Source organism: Ascidiella aspersa, chromosome 9, assembly GCF_963924565.1.
Source record: "Ascidiella aspersa chromosome 9, kaAscAspe10.2, whole genome shotgun sequence".
Lineage (NCBI taxonomy): Eukaryota > Metazoa > Chordata > Ascidiacea > Phlebobranchia > Ascidiidae > Ascidiella > Ascidiella aspersa.
The window spans coordinates 11,620,221-11,635,076 of NC_139455.1; the positions used below are offsets into that span (position 1 = coordinate 11,620,221).

The 14,856-nt window shown below is 35.3% G+C and overlaps 1 protein-coding gene across 2 annotated transcripts in view; it reads left to right on the plus strand.

Moving 5' to 3' along the window:
- LOC146133007 (translesion synthesis protein REV1-like) overlaps positions 1 to 14,856 on the plus strand; it is a 76,222-nt gene that overhangs the window by 20,476 nt on the left and 40,890 nt on the right. For both annotated transcript variants that reach the window (XM_083397924.1, XM_083397925.1), the window contains exons 5-7: positions 7,117 to 7,196; positions 11,497 to 11,734; positions 11,883 to 12,023. In XM_083397924.1, the coding sequence (XP_083254050.1) occupies positions 7,117 to 7,196; positions 11,497 to 11,734; positions 11,883 to 12,023 (459 nt within the window). The remainder of the gene's footprint in view (positions 1 to 7,116; positions 7,197 to 11,496; positions 11,735 to 11,882; positions 12,024 to 14,856) is intronic.

Genomic DNA, 14,856 nt, shown 5'->3' on the forward strand with positions numbered 1-14,856 from the left:
ACAGCTATCTACTACTATCTAGCGGCAGAAAAACTTCAATACAGAAAGCTTTCATTCACTTGCTTTATTCAGCTCGCGTCGCGACGAGGCGGCTGCTGGCATCCCTGCTGCGCCCTATTGTCCCGCGCGTGCAACATTTGTGTTGGAAGTGGCTTGCCTAGTAAAACTATGCACATGCGACTTGCCTTTCATAAAGAGGCCTCTCTAAGTAAAAAAACCTATTGCTCTTACAACACAAAATATTTTACCACCGCAAATTTAAATGCGAATCCTACAGGCAGTGTACATATCTCTGTTAGCACATGTTGTAATTGTTGCACCATTCAAACATATCAACACCAGGTCTAAGCAAATATAATTATACAAGGGCCGCAACAACAAAAAGCTTAAGTTTAACGCATTCTTAACGACGACGTTACAAAGCTACGTCATAACATGGCGTCATAAATAAATAAATCTTGCGTTTATTGGATTTAAATTGGCAAAACTTTCAATATAAAACGTGGCTTATTAGGCACATAAACGTGTTTGCATATTGCTAAAAACTACAGATTTAAACTCTGTTTCAACAGTGATTGCTCAGACCAAGGCATGGTAAAAATTTACACAGTAAAAGTTGGAAAAAGTATAGCAAACCATAGACGTTAAACCATTTAGAGAGAATGAAAATATTGACTTTTTAAACATGCTAGCTGACCAAAATGTAATAACATGGCCGTAAGCATTATCTACGTAAATTTTTATTGATCAAATGTATGTTTCGATCATTTGCCAAAATCTACGCCATATTTGAACCCCCTTCGCTTCAAAGCCATAAGTTATTATATTATTATACACAACTTATAATTGTGTGTAGATATGTTGGATTGAAGTAACATACAGAACAGGTGCAAATAGCAAATATTCTCCAAATACGATGTTTCCAATATTCTCCAAATCGTATTTCATTGTATTGTCGCGGTAATACACAAAGTGGTAAGGCCGTGAATAAAGTTTCACCCACTGTACAATTAACGGAGGGAAGCATTTCGAGTAGGGATGTTCAAGGCAGAATATCGGCGACACATTTATAATGCTTGCTTTAAATGCGGCGTCAGCATTTTTTGGGGCGACCAATTACTTCGCGATAAGCTTCGCCTAATAATTAAGTGTCAATAGGGTGTATTTACCGCCGCAAGTTTAAATGCGAAATCTTAAGGCAGTCTACGCCTCTCTGTTAGCACCTGTTGTGCATCTTGCTCCAACCAGCATACCAACATCAGGCCTAAACTTATCTAGCAAAACTTTCGATTTAATAGTTTGCGTATTAGGCACGTAATAGTGTTTTTCATATTGTTTGAAACGACAGATTTAAAGCCTGTTTTAACAGTGATTGCTCGGACCAAGCTATGGTAAAAAATTACCTAGTGAAAGTTTGCAAAAGTATAGCAAACCATAGGCGTTAAACCATTTTTAGTCTTTAAGAGAATGATAATATTTGATTTTCAAACACGTAAGCTGGTCAAAATTTAATAAAATAGCCATATGCATTATCTAAGTAAATTCTATTTATCAAATATATGTTTCGATCATTCCCCAAATTCTACGCCATATTTGAACCCCTTTCGCATCAAAGGCATATTTTAAGTGGGGAAGTTTTCGGCCCATATCTGTTTTTGCTTGCAGAAACAAGTTAAGGAAAATGAAAAACAAAATATATAATATAAAGTACACAATACAAAATATTAAAAAAAAAATTAAAAAAAAAAAATTAAAATAAAGTAAAAATTGAAAATAAACACTAAGCCCTGAAAATATATCCTCTGACAAAATATACAACAACCGCACCCCCGTCTAGTTCTTTTTTGGTTTCCTGTGGTATGTTTCAGACCGATTTTTGTCCGAAGCTTTATAGAAAAAGTAGACATCGTAGAACCTTCAAATTTTCAGACGTGGCGTAGAGTGGTATGTAGGTGCTTTGTAAAAGTTTATGAGGCTGCACCCCCAGGGGCCTTTGCTTGGGGGGCAAAAACCTGAAATATTGCGTTTTAGCACTTTGTAGCTAATGACTGCCATCTAGCAGCAGAAAAACTTTCATACAGAATTTGTTCACATTCGCTTGCTTTGTCCAGCTTGTGAAGTGACGAAGCGACTTACCACCTGCTGGGCTTTATTGTCCCGCGCGTGAGACTTTCATTGTGCGAAGTGGCACGTCCTAAACTGGGCTCGTGCGACTTGCATTTTAAAACGAGGCTTCTCTTTAGTAAAATTACTTAATGCTGTTAAGAAACAACTTATTTTATTGTCGCAAATTTAAATGCGAAATCTGGTGGCAACTCTAATCCAACATATCAACACCAGGCCTACACAACTTAAAATTGTGTGTTGATATGTTGGATTGGAGTAACATACTATACAGGTGCAAATAGCAAATATTCTCCAAATACGATTTTTCCAATATTCTCCAAATCGTATTTCATCGTATTGTCGCGGTAATACACAAAGAGGTAAGGCCGTGAATAAAGTTTCACCCACCGTACAATTAACGGAGGGAAGCATTGCGAGTAGAGATGTTCAAAGCAGAATATCGGCGAATCATTTATAATGCTTGCTTTCAATGCGGCGTTAGTTTTTTTTCGGGCGACCAATTACTTCACGATAATCTTCGCCTAATAATTAAGTGTCAATAGGGTGTATTTACCGCCGCAAGTTTAAATGCGAAATCTTAAGGCAGTCTACGCCTCTCTGTTAGCACCTGTCGTGCATCTTGCTCCAGCCAGCATACTACCAACATCAGGCCTAAACATCTAGCAAAACTTTCGATTTAATAGTTTGCGTATTGAGAACATAATAGTGTTTTTCATATTGTTTAAAACTACAGTTTTAAAGCCTGTTTTAACAGTGATTGCTCGGACCAAGCCATGGTACAAAATTACCGAGTAAAAGTTTGCAAAAGTATAGCAAACCATAGGCGTTAAACCATTTTTAGTCTTTAAGAGAATGATAATATTAGATTTTCAAACACGTAAGTTGGTCAAAATGTAATAAAATGGCCATACGCATTATCTACGTAAATTCTATTTATCAAATATATGTTTCGATCATTCCCCAAATTCTATGCCATATTTGAACCCCTTTCGCATCAAAGGCATAAGTTAAGTGGGGAAGTTTTCGGCCCATATCTGTTTTTGCTTGCAGAAACAAGTTAAGGAAAATAAAAAACAAAATATATAATATAAAGTACACAATACAAAATATTCAAAAAAAAATAAAAAAATAAAAAAATAAAATAAAGTAAAAATTGAAAATAAACACCAAGCCATGTAAATATACCCCCTGACAAAATATACAACAACCGCAACCCCGTTTAGTTCTTTTTTGGTTTCCTATGGTTTCCTATGGTATGTTTCAGACCGAGTTTTGTCCGAAGCTTTATAGAAAAAGTAGACATCGTAGAACCTTCAAATTTTCAGACATGGCGTAGAGTGGTATGTAGGTGCTTTGTAAAAGTTTATGAGGCTGCACTCCCAGGGGCCTTTGCTTGGGGGGTAAAAACCTGAAATATTGCGTTTTAGCACTTTGTAGCTAACGACAGCCATCTAGCAGCAGAAAAACTTTCATACAGAATTCGTTCATATTCGCTTGCTTTGTCCAGCTTGTGATGTGACGAAGCGACTTACCGCCTGCTGGGCTTTATTGTCCCGCGCGTGAGACTTTCATTGTGCGAAGTGGCACGTCCTAAACTGGGCTCGTGCGACTTGCATTTTAAAACGAGGCTTCTCTTTAGTAAAATTACTTAATGCTGTTAAGAAACAACTTATTTTACCGCCGCAAATTTAAATGCAAAATCTGGTGGCAACTCTAATCCAACATATCAACACCAGGCCTACACAACTTAAAATTGTGTGTTGATATGTTGGATTGGAGTAACATACTATACAGTAGAGATGTTCAAAGCAGAATATCGGCGACTCATTTATAATGCTTGCTTTCAATGCGGCGTTAGTTTTTTTTCGGGCGACCAATAACTTCGCGATAATCTTCGCCTAATAATCAAGTGTCAATAGGGTGTATTTACCGCCGCAAATTTAAATGCGAAATCTTAAGGCAGTCTACGCCTCTATGTTAGCACCTGTTGTCCTGTTGTGCATCTTGCTCCAACCAGCATACCAACATCAGGCCTAAACATCTAGCAAAACTTTCGATTTAATAGTTTGTGTATTGAGAACATAATAGTGTGTTTCATATTGTTTGAAACTACAGATTTCAAGTCTGTTTTAACAGTGATTGCTAAGACCAAGGCATGGTAAAAATTTACACAGTAAAAGTTGGAATAGTATAGCAAACCATAAACGTTAAATCATTTAGACAAAATGAAAATATTTGCTTTTTAAACATGCTAGCTGACCAAAATGTAATAACATGGCCGTAAGCATTATCTACGTAAATTATTATTTATTAAATATATATTTTGATCATTTCCCACAATCTACGCCATATTTGAACCCCTTTCGCTTCAAAGCCATGAGTTATTATATTATTATACACAACTTTTAATTGTGTGTTGATATGTTGGATTGGAGTAACATACGAACCAGGTGGAAATAGCAAATATTCTCCAAATACGATTTTTCCAAATATTCTCCAAATCGTATTTCATCGTTTTGTCGCGGTAATACACAAAGAGGTAAGGCCGTGAATAAAGTTTCACCCACCGTACAATTAACGGAGGGAAGCATTGCGAGTAGAGATGTTCAAAGCAGAATATCGGCGACTCATTTATAATGCTTGCTTTCAATGGGGCGTTAGCTTCTTTTCAGGCGACCATTTACTTCGCGATAAGCTTCGCCTAATAATTAAGTGTCAATAGGGTGTATTTACCGCCGCAAGTTTAAATGCGAAATCTTGAGGCAGTCTACGCCTCTCTGTTAGCACCTGTCGTGCATCTTGCTCCAACCAGCATTCCAACATCAGGCCTAAACATCTAGCAAAACTTTCGATTTAACAGTTTGCGTATTGAGAACATAATAATTGTTTGAAACGACAGATTTCAAGCCTGTTTTAACAGTGATTGCTCGGACCAAGCCATGGTAAAAAATTACCGAGTAAAAGTTTGCAAAAGTATAGCAAACCATAGGCATTAAACCATTTTTAGTCTTTAAGAGAATGATAATATTTGATTTTCAAACACAGAAGCTGGTCATAATTTAATAAAATGGCCATATGCATTATCTACGTAAATTCTAGTTATTAAATATATGTTTCGATCATTCCCCAAATTCTACACCATATTTGAACCCCTTTCGCATCAAAGGCATATTTTAAGTGGGGAAGTTTTCGGCCCATATCTGTTTTTGCTTGCAGAAACAAGTTAAGGAAAATAAAAAACAAAATATATAATATAAAGTACACAATACAAAATATTAAAAAAAAAAAAGAAAAAAAGAAAAAAAATTAAAATAAAGTAAAAATTGAAAATAAACACTAATCCCTAAAAATATACCCCCAGACAAAATATACAACAACCGCATCCCCGTCTAGTTTATATTGGTTGTGTATTAGGGCGGGTCGCAAAATTACTTTTTTTCAAATCCACATGCCTCAATATGAATTTTGATAGATAGACACCTGAAACCGCTGTATACAAATCTTAAGCTCATTTAAACATGTATTGTTGTAAGGAAATTGTGTTGAATTTTTGCAGAAAATTGCAACAGTTTTGCTTGCATCTGTAAAAACAAATTCTCATTATAAATAAAAACTATATATCAGGGTTGTTCCTAAGAAAAAAATTACACTCGCCAGCGTGGCGAGCGGCTATGAATCAGCACTCGCCCAGATGAAATAACACTCGCCAAATTTGTTGGCACTTTGTCTGCAAATAACCGCCCTAGCGCAGTCATTTCTTGGGTTATGGTTTCTAATTCTATATGTAAACATTAGTTTTTATAAAAGTCTGATTGTTTATTTCCATGCATGGATGAACAAATTAATTACCCATAAAGCAGTTTACGCTTAAAACAATGTTTTTAGCCGAGATATTTTTTACAGTCTTTAGTGAAAAAAATAACACTGACAATTTAGTAGCCACGGCCCGCCTTTTTTCCATTTTTTTTAAATGCTCGCGCTCTTTTTTTCGTATTCTGACATTTCTTTGCTTGAATGACGTTTCACCACAGGTTTCTTCGCGCCACAAACAAAACGCCACATTTCGCCTAACACTATAGTTACTGGTTGAACAGCAAATAATCACAAAATAATTATAAATTTACAACTAAGCCATTCTTTCGCACAGACAACGATATGCACCAAAGGTTCTGTGCTGCGCCATAAACTTTAGAGATCGCAACAACATACTACGTAAAGTAATTGCTAATTCTCAGCTGTAGTTTTTAAAATACCGTAGTGTTCAGTGGGCCGTTTTGGTCTCTTAAAAAACACTTCTTACAAATAATATAAGACATTTGCATTCAAACTTATTGTTACCGAAAACTGTTAAACAATAAACCTCATAACTATTTACCACTGCAGCAATGACGTCTTTGATTGTTTGCCGGTAAACGATTTTTTAAAACGAGACAATGAGTCTTTATTACGATCATACAACGGTACAAAGAATCTTTATTAAGGGCTTCAAACGTGACTCCGATTAACCTTATTATGTGTGTAGTGTTGAATATATTTGCTCCTTAGTATAACCGGCGCTAAGTAATATTTCGGTAAGAAGTGGTGCTTAACGCAAGTTAAAAATTTCTTGCCAAAGCCACTCGCCAGTCGGCCAAGTGGGTGTCAATCAGCACTCGCCCGGAGCGATTTGCACTCGCTTTGGCGAGTGCTGCCCAACCCTGTATATACTATGATTTTGGGCTTATATATTTGTATCGAACATTCTTAGTATAAAGTTATGTGCCATAGTTTTCACAACCACTGATTATAACCTTAAAAATACCAACAGAATGTAAGCTAAATGCAAATCTTTTTAGATGCCTTTGCCAACTTCAATCACACAGGCAATAATAAAAGGGTTGCTTTCTACTAATTGGATTTTTTTATGTAATTAAAAATTTGGTTTATTGTTATGCAATATATTTTTTTATTATACCGTAGCGGTTAATAATGTTTATACTTTTTTTATAGGCATCTTGTAAACGGTGAAGTCAAGCTTGAAGGCAGGGATGAAATATTGCAGCTTGGTGCAAATATCAATGCAAAACAAAGTAAGGTGAAATTTGAAGGGTTGAACAAAACAATAGGAACGAGTGTGTTTGTGTAGAGCGTGTTCATGCGCCCTGGATTTTTTGTCAGGTCCTTTAAACCCACTGAAAGTTTCAGTTAGTGTGCTAAGGCCACTTTAAAAAAAATGCTATACAGAAGTTAGCATCTGTATATTAAATGGCTTGTCCATAGTCGGACGTTGAATTGTTTTATTGGGACATTCATTCAATGAGTTATAAAAGGGCTGGTTTTTCAAAAAGTCAAAATTTGTGTTGAAACTTAGGCAATTTGGTTTGCAGATGTAGCAATTAGGTTTTATATTTCTAATTATAACAGCGGATGCAGCAAAACACATTTTGTATAACTTGTTTAACGTAAAATCTTCTAACGTTTCAGCAAATATTTACTTTTTGACTTCGATGTAATCAACGTACCAGACTCTGTATAATTATGTTATTGAACTACTCATTCGGTTTTTAACCACATGGGTGGAGCTAGATTCAGCACAATGAGCATATTAAAAACAAATCATTGTTGTCGCTTGGAAGTAGAGCATTACTTCCGGTTATGCTTATATTATGCAAAGTGGGGCAGCGTTTGCAAAAACTAGTGGGCACTTTGCAAGCGCAACCATCACACTGGATGTAATTCATTGTTGGAACCAATTGAAATTTTAGTGTTTGTTCTTATACTAATTTTGCTCATATTTTTAGGAATACTTTATATCTCTGTGCAAAAAATCGATTTAATTACTAGGCTTAATTTGAAAAACTTTTGTTTAAAAGAGTGTCACAGTGCAGAGGGTGACTTTTGTCTGTAAAGACATCCAAAAACACATGGAACTTATGAGAAACGTGAAACGCGAAAACAATTTTTTATTTTTGTCTTTAAAACAGGCTAAAAATAAAGTTTAATATTTTTTTTTTTTTAAAGTTTAATATTTTTTTTTTTTTAAATTAATATTTTTAACAAACACATGGTCAGCATGATCATGGAACTTGTCCATAATCGCAGCTTTGTTTTAAGACAAACAACGGCTCCATCAAAGCAGGTTATGACGCCTTAGAAACGGCATGCCTCAGGGATTAGTCCTGGCTCCTTTGCTGTTTAATGTTTATTACAGTGATCTGCCCGCCACAGTATCCAAGCATACGCTGATGACTTGGCGATCTTGCATGCTGAAGAGAATTGGCGCAGTGTTGAGAGGACTCTTAGTCCACCTCAATAACAAGGAAATTAAACGTGTGTTGTCCGTCAATACCAATGGAAGAACTTTGGATTTCCATGTCTACATACCTCGCATTGCATCTGGACAGGACACTCACATTCCTACCCTGGCAGGCATCTAGCCCACTGGGCTTCGCCCCAGAGGAGCCACAATACCAAAGGCTACTATCCTCGAGATGCTCCTTTGTACCAGCTGCACTCAAATCACTGCAGAAATGTGAAAGCTCTGGTGTAGGTGAATGGATGGCCACCAAATGGAACGAGGAGCAATATTACCCCTCTCCACCACTATTGCCCCACCACCTCCAATAAGCCTTAGGGTTTTGGCCTGTCTATTCAAGCCTAGACTCGCCTTAACAGGCTGAGAACAGGGGTCGGGCGTGTTAGGTCTTCCATGAATAAATGGGGCTTCTGTGACTGTGGTTTGGAGGAACAGACTGCAGATCACATAGTCTCACAGTGCCGATATATCGCCAACCAGGTAGGACAAATGGTCTGACACTCTTGAACGATGAGACTATTCGCTGGCATCTCGACTTCTGCCCGGACATTTGAACTGGAATAATAAGATCGTCCATATGAAAGAAGAAGACGATCAAGCTGGTGCAACGCACAGTACAAAGTGGATTGGACAAGTTTTCTATGGCCAAAAATGTTTATGTGGTCTGAACAGATGGGTAATGATGCTATTTTTCTAGACAAACTTGTCACATTTTGCTTGTTTAGTAATCACCCACAAATGACCAAGGACACAAAGGCAGCACTTGCCCAAAAATTTCTTGCAAACCTGAAGATTTTCACCAAGGCATTCAAGTTTTGCATCATAAAATCAAAAGTTATACCACTTTAGAGGATTTGATTGGCACAGATTCCTGGTTTATTTTACGCTACTCAATCAGACATGTGATTGGCCGATACATTCTCCCGATTCATGGTGCTCATAATGGGTACAACGAGTTAAAGTCTTCATGTACTGTTAAAGTTGTGAATGATGCCGCAGAAAGAGGGGTTAAAAGTAAACACAGATTGTGCTGCTATATTAACCGACAATCCACAGCAACAAACAACTTGCTACAAGCTGTTGAAGATCACAGGCGATCATACCCAGATTTTCTAAAAAAAAACCTTGGCTAAAAAATTATAAAAGCTATTCATTGATGTTCCTTTTTACATTTTTTAACTATTACATTGGCATACTTTTGCTATATTCCTTCTTTATTCACTGTTAATTAAAATACTTTGCTTTTCATAATATACAATTTGTTAAAATATATTTTATTGTACATATGTCATAAATTAAATGACAGCTCCAAAAATGGGGTAAAGTGGGAATTTTGGGGCTTTAAGAATACATTTTAAGTTATATAAAACTGGAAAATAGATAAGTGATGCTTTCTTGCCATTGTTTAATATAATAATTACAAGGTTTTTGTGTTTTTTAAGAAAAACGTACAGTATCTGTAAGGGGAAGTCCCAGATTTTAGCAATTTCAGTGTTATAAATTTGGGGTGTATGCGGAGCCCCTAAATGTTGTCTAATTGTTTTGAAAACTTACGAAACTCATTTTTATGTGACACATAATGGGAAATCAAGCAGGAAGCATAAATTTTCAAAAAAAAGTTAAATCTGAACAACCCTAGTGTACATACATGTTACAACTAAAAATCTAGAAAATTACCTTGGTTTGTATTTTAGGAAAAATGGACAGGTTTTATTTTGCCCAGGTCTTGTTTAAATGGTTCTTGCGTTATCGGTAAATTTGCAGATTAGTTTGTTAGTCATGGCTAATAATATGCGGCTTTAGAAAACATACTTTAAAGTAATGTTAAATTTCCAGTTACCGATCATGTATCACTATGTAGTGCAACTTTGAGGTTGATATATGTTGATGTCCCTTTGTTTTACTGCTTCTTTCGTAAACCTAGCTGAAAATAGCATAAAATGCAATATTGATGAATAGCCGATAATGGATTGATTTATTTTGCTTAACCATGGAGAATTCAGGTTGATTTTGCAAATTATCGCACGTAATGCAGGTGTATTTAATTTACATAAGCCAGTACAACTACATTCTTTATCAGTTAGAAAATGTATTTAATCTGGGCAATGCTGGGTATTTCATCTAATAATATATTCCATCAGTAGCACAGTTTTAGTTCACCAACAGTGTTTAAACCTTGCTAAATAACAGCTTTAGGTACCATAAGAGAAAGGGTTTAGTTGTGTTCACCTGCAAAGAGCAGATGTATTACTTTTTAGTAGCAGGGTATGCATCAACCCCAAAAGCGTGACCTAAAACACACAAAAAAGACACTGTTTTGTGGTGTGGTGTTCTTTTATTCGAAGCAATAAGAAAACTTTAATAAAAAGAGTTTTAAAATTGTATATAAAGGTACAAATTTTGTCTTACACAGCCCCCAAATTTTGGTGTACACTGCATAAACCAGATTTAATTTTCGAATTTTTTTAAATTGACAAAAAGGTGACATTTCATAGACAGATTGTTTTAAAATTGACAGAATGTTTACCAAAAATTTATGTTGAAAGTAGAGAGTACCAATTTTTTAGTCCAAAAATATGATATAATTTTTTCTGTACAACAAACAACTAAACCCGTTTTCTAATAAAAATAAATTGTTTTTAGCATCCCACCAAGTTAATATGCAAAATAATAGTTTAATAATCAATAAAAGTATTTAACCTAAACGTAATTGGGATTTTTTTCAATTAATTCAGGTTTTGAACATTTCTCAGGTATTTAAAAAATCGGTATCGGGAAGAAATGCCTAAAGTTATGGTTTACTCCATTTGCATTATGACTTTTGGGTCCCAATAAAGAAAATGTATTGTGCGGTTTTTGCATAAAAATGTAAAATCCCTTTATGTAGTCATGGAGCCATTGAGCTAATGGAAGTATTAGGAAACGGGATAGAACATAACTACAAAGTTCAAGATTTACAAATGTAATATTTTCTGTCTTTTAAATTGTTTAAGCTGACAAAGAATAAAGAATCTCTCTATTATATTTTCTTCATGAATTTAATATTACATGTAGAATGTACATGTACATTATAGATTCATCTGCTTCATCACGAAAGCCATCTCAGTGGATTATGCACATCGACATGGATTGCTTCTTCGTTTCTGTTGGTTTGCTATCAAGCCCTCACTTACGGGGTTTACCTGTGGCAGTTACTCATCATATTAATGAAACAACAGTAGAAGCAAAACTACCATCAGGACCAAGTCAACATTTGAACAAAGGCTGCAATAAAGAAAAACATGAAAGCGTGGTTCAAAACAAAGAATTGAGGTAAGCAATGATGTAAACAATTTATGTATGATATTAAGAGATGATATAAACACCTGTGTTTAGCTTGCATTCTATTTGATATTTGTAATATATAGCATAGTATATATAGCAATCTATATTAACCTACTTTATTGTTTGTTTGTTGTAGTACTCTCCAATGTTCTGAATCTACTTCTACACTTGTGCCATCATACTCTGAGATAGCTTCCTGCAGTTATGAAGCAAGGGAAAAGGGACTAAAAAATGGCATGTTTTATGGAAAAGCAAAGCAATTGTGTCCGAACCTTGTGTGAGTACAGATAAAAGTTGTTTTTTAGAAAATGTTTTTTTTTAATTTTTAAATGTGTTGCAGCTTACAAGCTTATAGAAATCTTTTTTTGTGAAAAAAAACAGTGTTTTATTGGTTTTCCTAAATGTTTAAAACATAAACAAATAGTGGAAAACTTTAATGCATCTGTCACTTATTATGTACAGGCAATTTAAGGTGTGACCTAATCTACTATAACTTGGGCAAAGCCACTTTTAAGGGTTAATTTATCATATTGACAAATCAACCTTTGTTTTAAGCATAACATCACAAATTTGCAATAATTACAGCATATTCTAAGTCAATGATTAAAATTATTTATACATCAAGCCTTTATAAAAACAAAAAACTGCGTCCAATTCCTGTTCCCAACATTGCTTGGCTTGAGATAAGATATTAGAAGACCTTCCAATGTTACTCACTGGTCAAAAGAGCTATTACATGTAGAGATCAACCGCTATCAATTTTCGAACCGTACCCAATATTTAATTTTTTCAAGTTTTGCCTCCCGATCCTGACAAACGATTTTTTACAAACCTATTAGGTATGTTGATAAAATATTAGTATTACTACTATTTTATTGTTTATGTTCAGCTCTAAGTTTAGTTTGTTCAAACACTGGTAGTTGTTGATGATTTTATCCATTTTGCAAGATCCAAAAATAACCACAAAGCTTGTAAAAAAAGATACAAATACTATAGTTATTCAAATGCATCATCAGTTCTTCTTAAAAACTGCAAACAAAACAAAAATATAAGTAAAACTATTTGAAAAAATTATTCACAAGTATAAAATACCAAAACCAGAATTATTACAAAGCACAGTAGGCTACAGATTAAAACCGCTGATGTACTAAGTGAATTAAAAGAAAGAACAACTAAAAAAATCTAGGATTACCTAAAAGTGGGTGGTAGAATAATATTAGGTTTACTTGAAATCAATTAATATTTGCCATTTGAACATTGGAGTTGGGCAGCTTCCTTTGCCCTTTCGTTAAAGTTAGGTTTTATTGTGGTTGTGGCAAATTCGAGTAACATTAAAGGCCAATATGTTGCATTTGCAACTCTACTGGTGCTTTTTTTAAGTATTGTGTCGAGTTATCAGACAATTTCAAATGATTCTTGTTTTGTTTTTTAAATCTGAAAAATGATGGCAAAATTCTACATGCAAGTTGTCTAATTGTTTGCTATATTTCTTTAAATGTTAAGGGGCTTTCATTGTGGTAAATGAGGAATAGAGTTGCTTGGCATTTGTCTCGAAAATAATTCACACTTTTAAACATTTCATGCGCAAATCCTTTGTAAGCAATCTTTCCTTTGTAAGTTTATATTGAACTAGGTCAAATTTAAAGGAAATTAATATGTTTGTTTAAGAATCTTTTAAACTGTTTGTAAAATATTTTTAACACTGTGACAGTCACTTTTCTGAGTGATAAGCCTAATTGGCTCAAACGTTTTTTTTACTCTCTAGAGCATAATAAATCAACTGTTTTGACCATCCATTCTTTTAAATGTTCTCCTTTAGAGAATGGCTTGCTGGCTTGTTAATTTAAACCCTGACAGGCAGTTTGCTTTTGTAGTGACTAGTGATACCTCGATTGGTAGTTTGATAGGAAAAATATTTCTGCTGCTAGTGTTCTCGCTGTAGCAATGCCTTCAATTAGGGATGTTCAGATTTAACTTTTTTTTTTAAATTTATGCTTCCTGCTTGATTGCCCATTATGTGTCACATAAAAATCAACAATTGGACAACATTTAGGGGCTCTGCAGACACCCCAAAGTTATCACACTAAAATCTGGGACTTCCCCTAACACGATACTGTATGTTTTTCTTTAAAAACAAAGAAACCTTGTAATTTTTATATTAAACAATGGCAAAAAAGCATTACTAATCTATTTTCCAGTTTTATGTAACTTAAAATGTATTCTTAAAGCCCCCAAAGCCCTAATTTACCCCATTTTTAGAGTCGTCATTTGGTTGATCACATATATTCAATAAAATACATTTTATCGAATTATTTAAAACCTGTTTATTATCGCCTGTGATCTTCAACAGCCTGTAGCAAGCTTGCAAGGTGCTGAGGATTGTCATTTAACATAGCAGCATATTCAGTGATTTATATTTTTAACAAACACATGGTCAGCATGATCATGGAACTTGTCCATAATCGCAGCTTTGTTTTAAGACAAACAACGGCTCCATCAAAGTAGGTTATGACGCCTTAGAAACAACATGCCTCAGGGATCAGTTCTGCTCCTTTGCTGTTTAATGTTTATTACAGTGATCTGCCCGCCAGTCTCCAAGCATACGCTGATGACTTGGCGATCTTGCATGCTGAAGGGAATTGTTGAGAGGACTCTTAGTTCACCTCTATAACAAGGAAATTAAACGTGTGTTGTCCGTCAATACCAATGGAAGAACTTTGGATTTCCACGTCTACATACCTCGCATTGCATCTGGACAGGACACTCACATTCCGACCCTGGCAGGCATCTAGCCCGCTGAGCTTCGCCCCAGAGGTGCCACAATACCAAAGGCTACTATCCTCAACAGAGGCGTAGCGTGGGGGGGTATTTAGAAGTCTTGACCCCCTTTGAAATCTCAGTAAACAATGATCACAAAAATAAAACCGTAACTGCTGCGATGTTACATCGGAAACATTGCACCTGGCATGGAAAACACGTCGGCCGCCTAATCAGGTCGGTGCTTATCGCCGTTAATCACCGCTCGTTATCGTTGTTTCATTTGGCATTTCGCCTGTCACCGACTCAAGTAATCTGAAACAGGCCTTTTAACGCATATGTATTTTATTGGT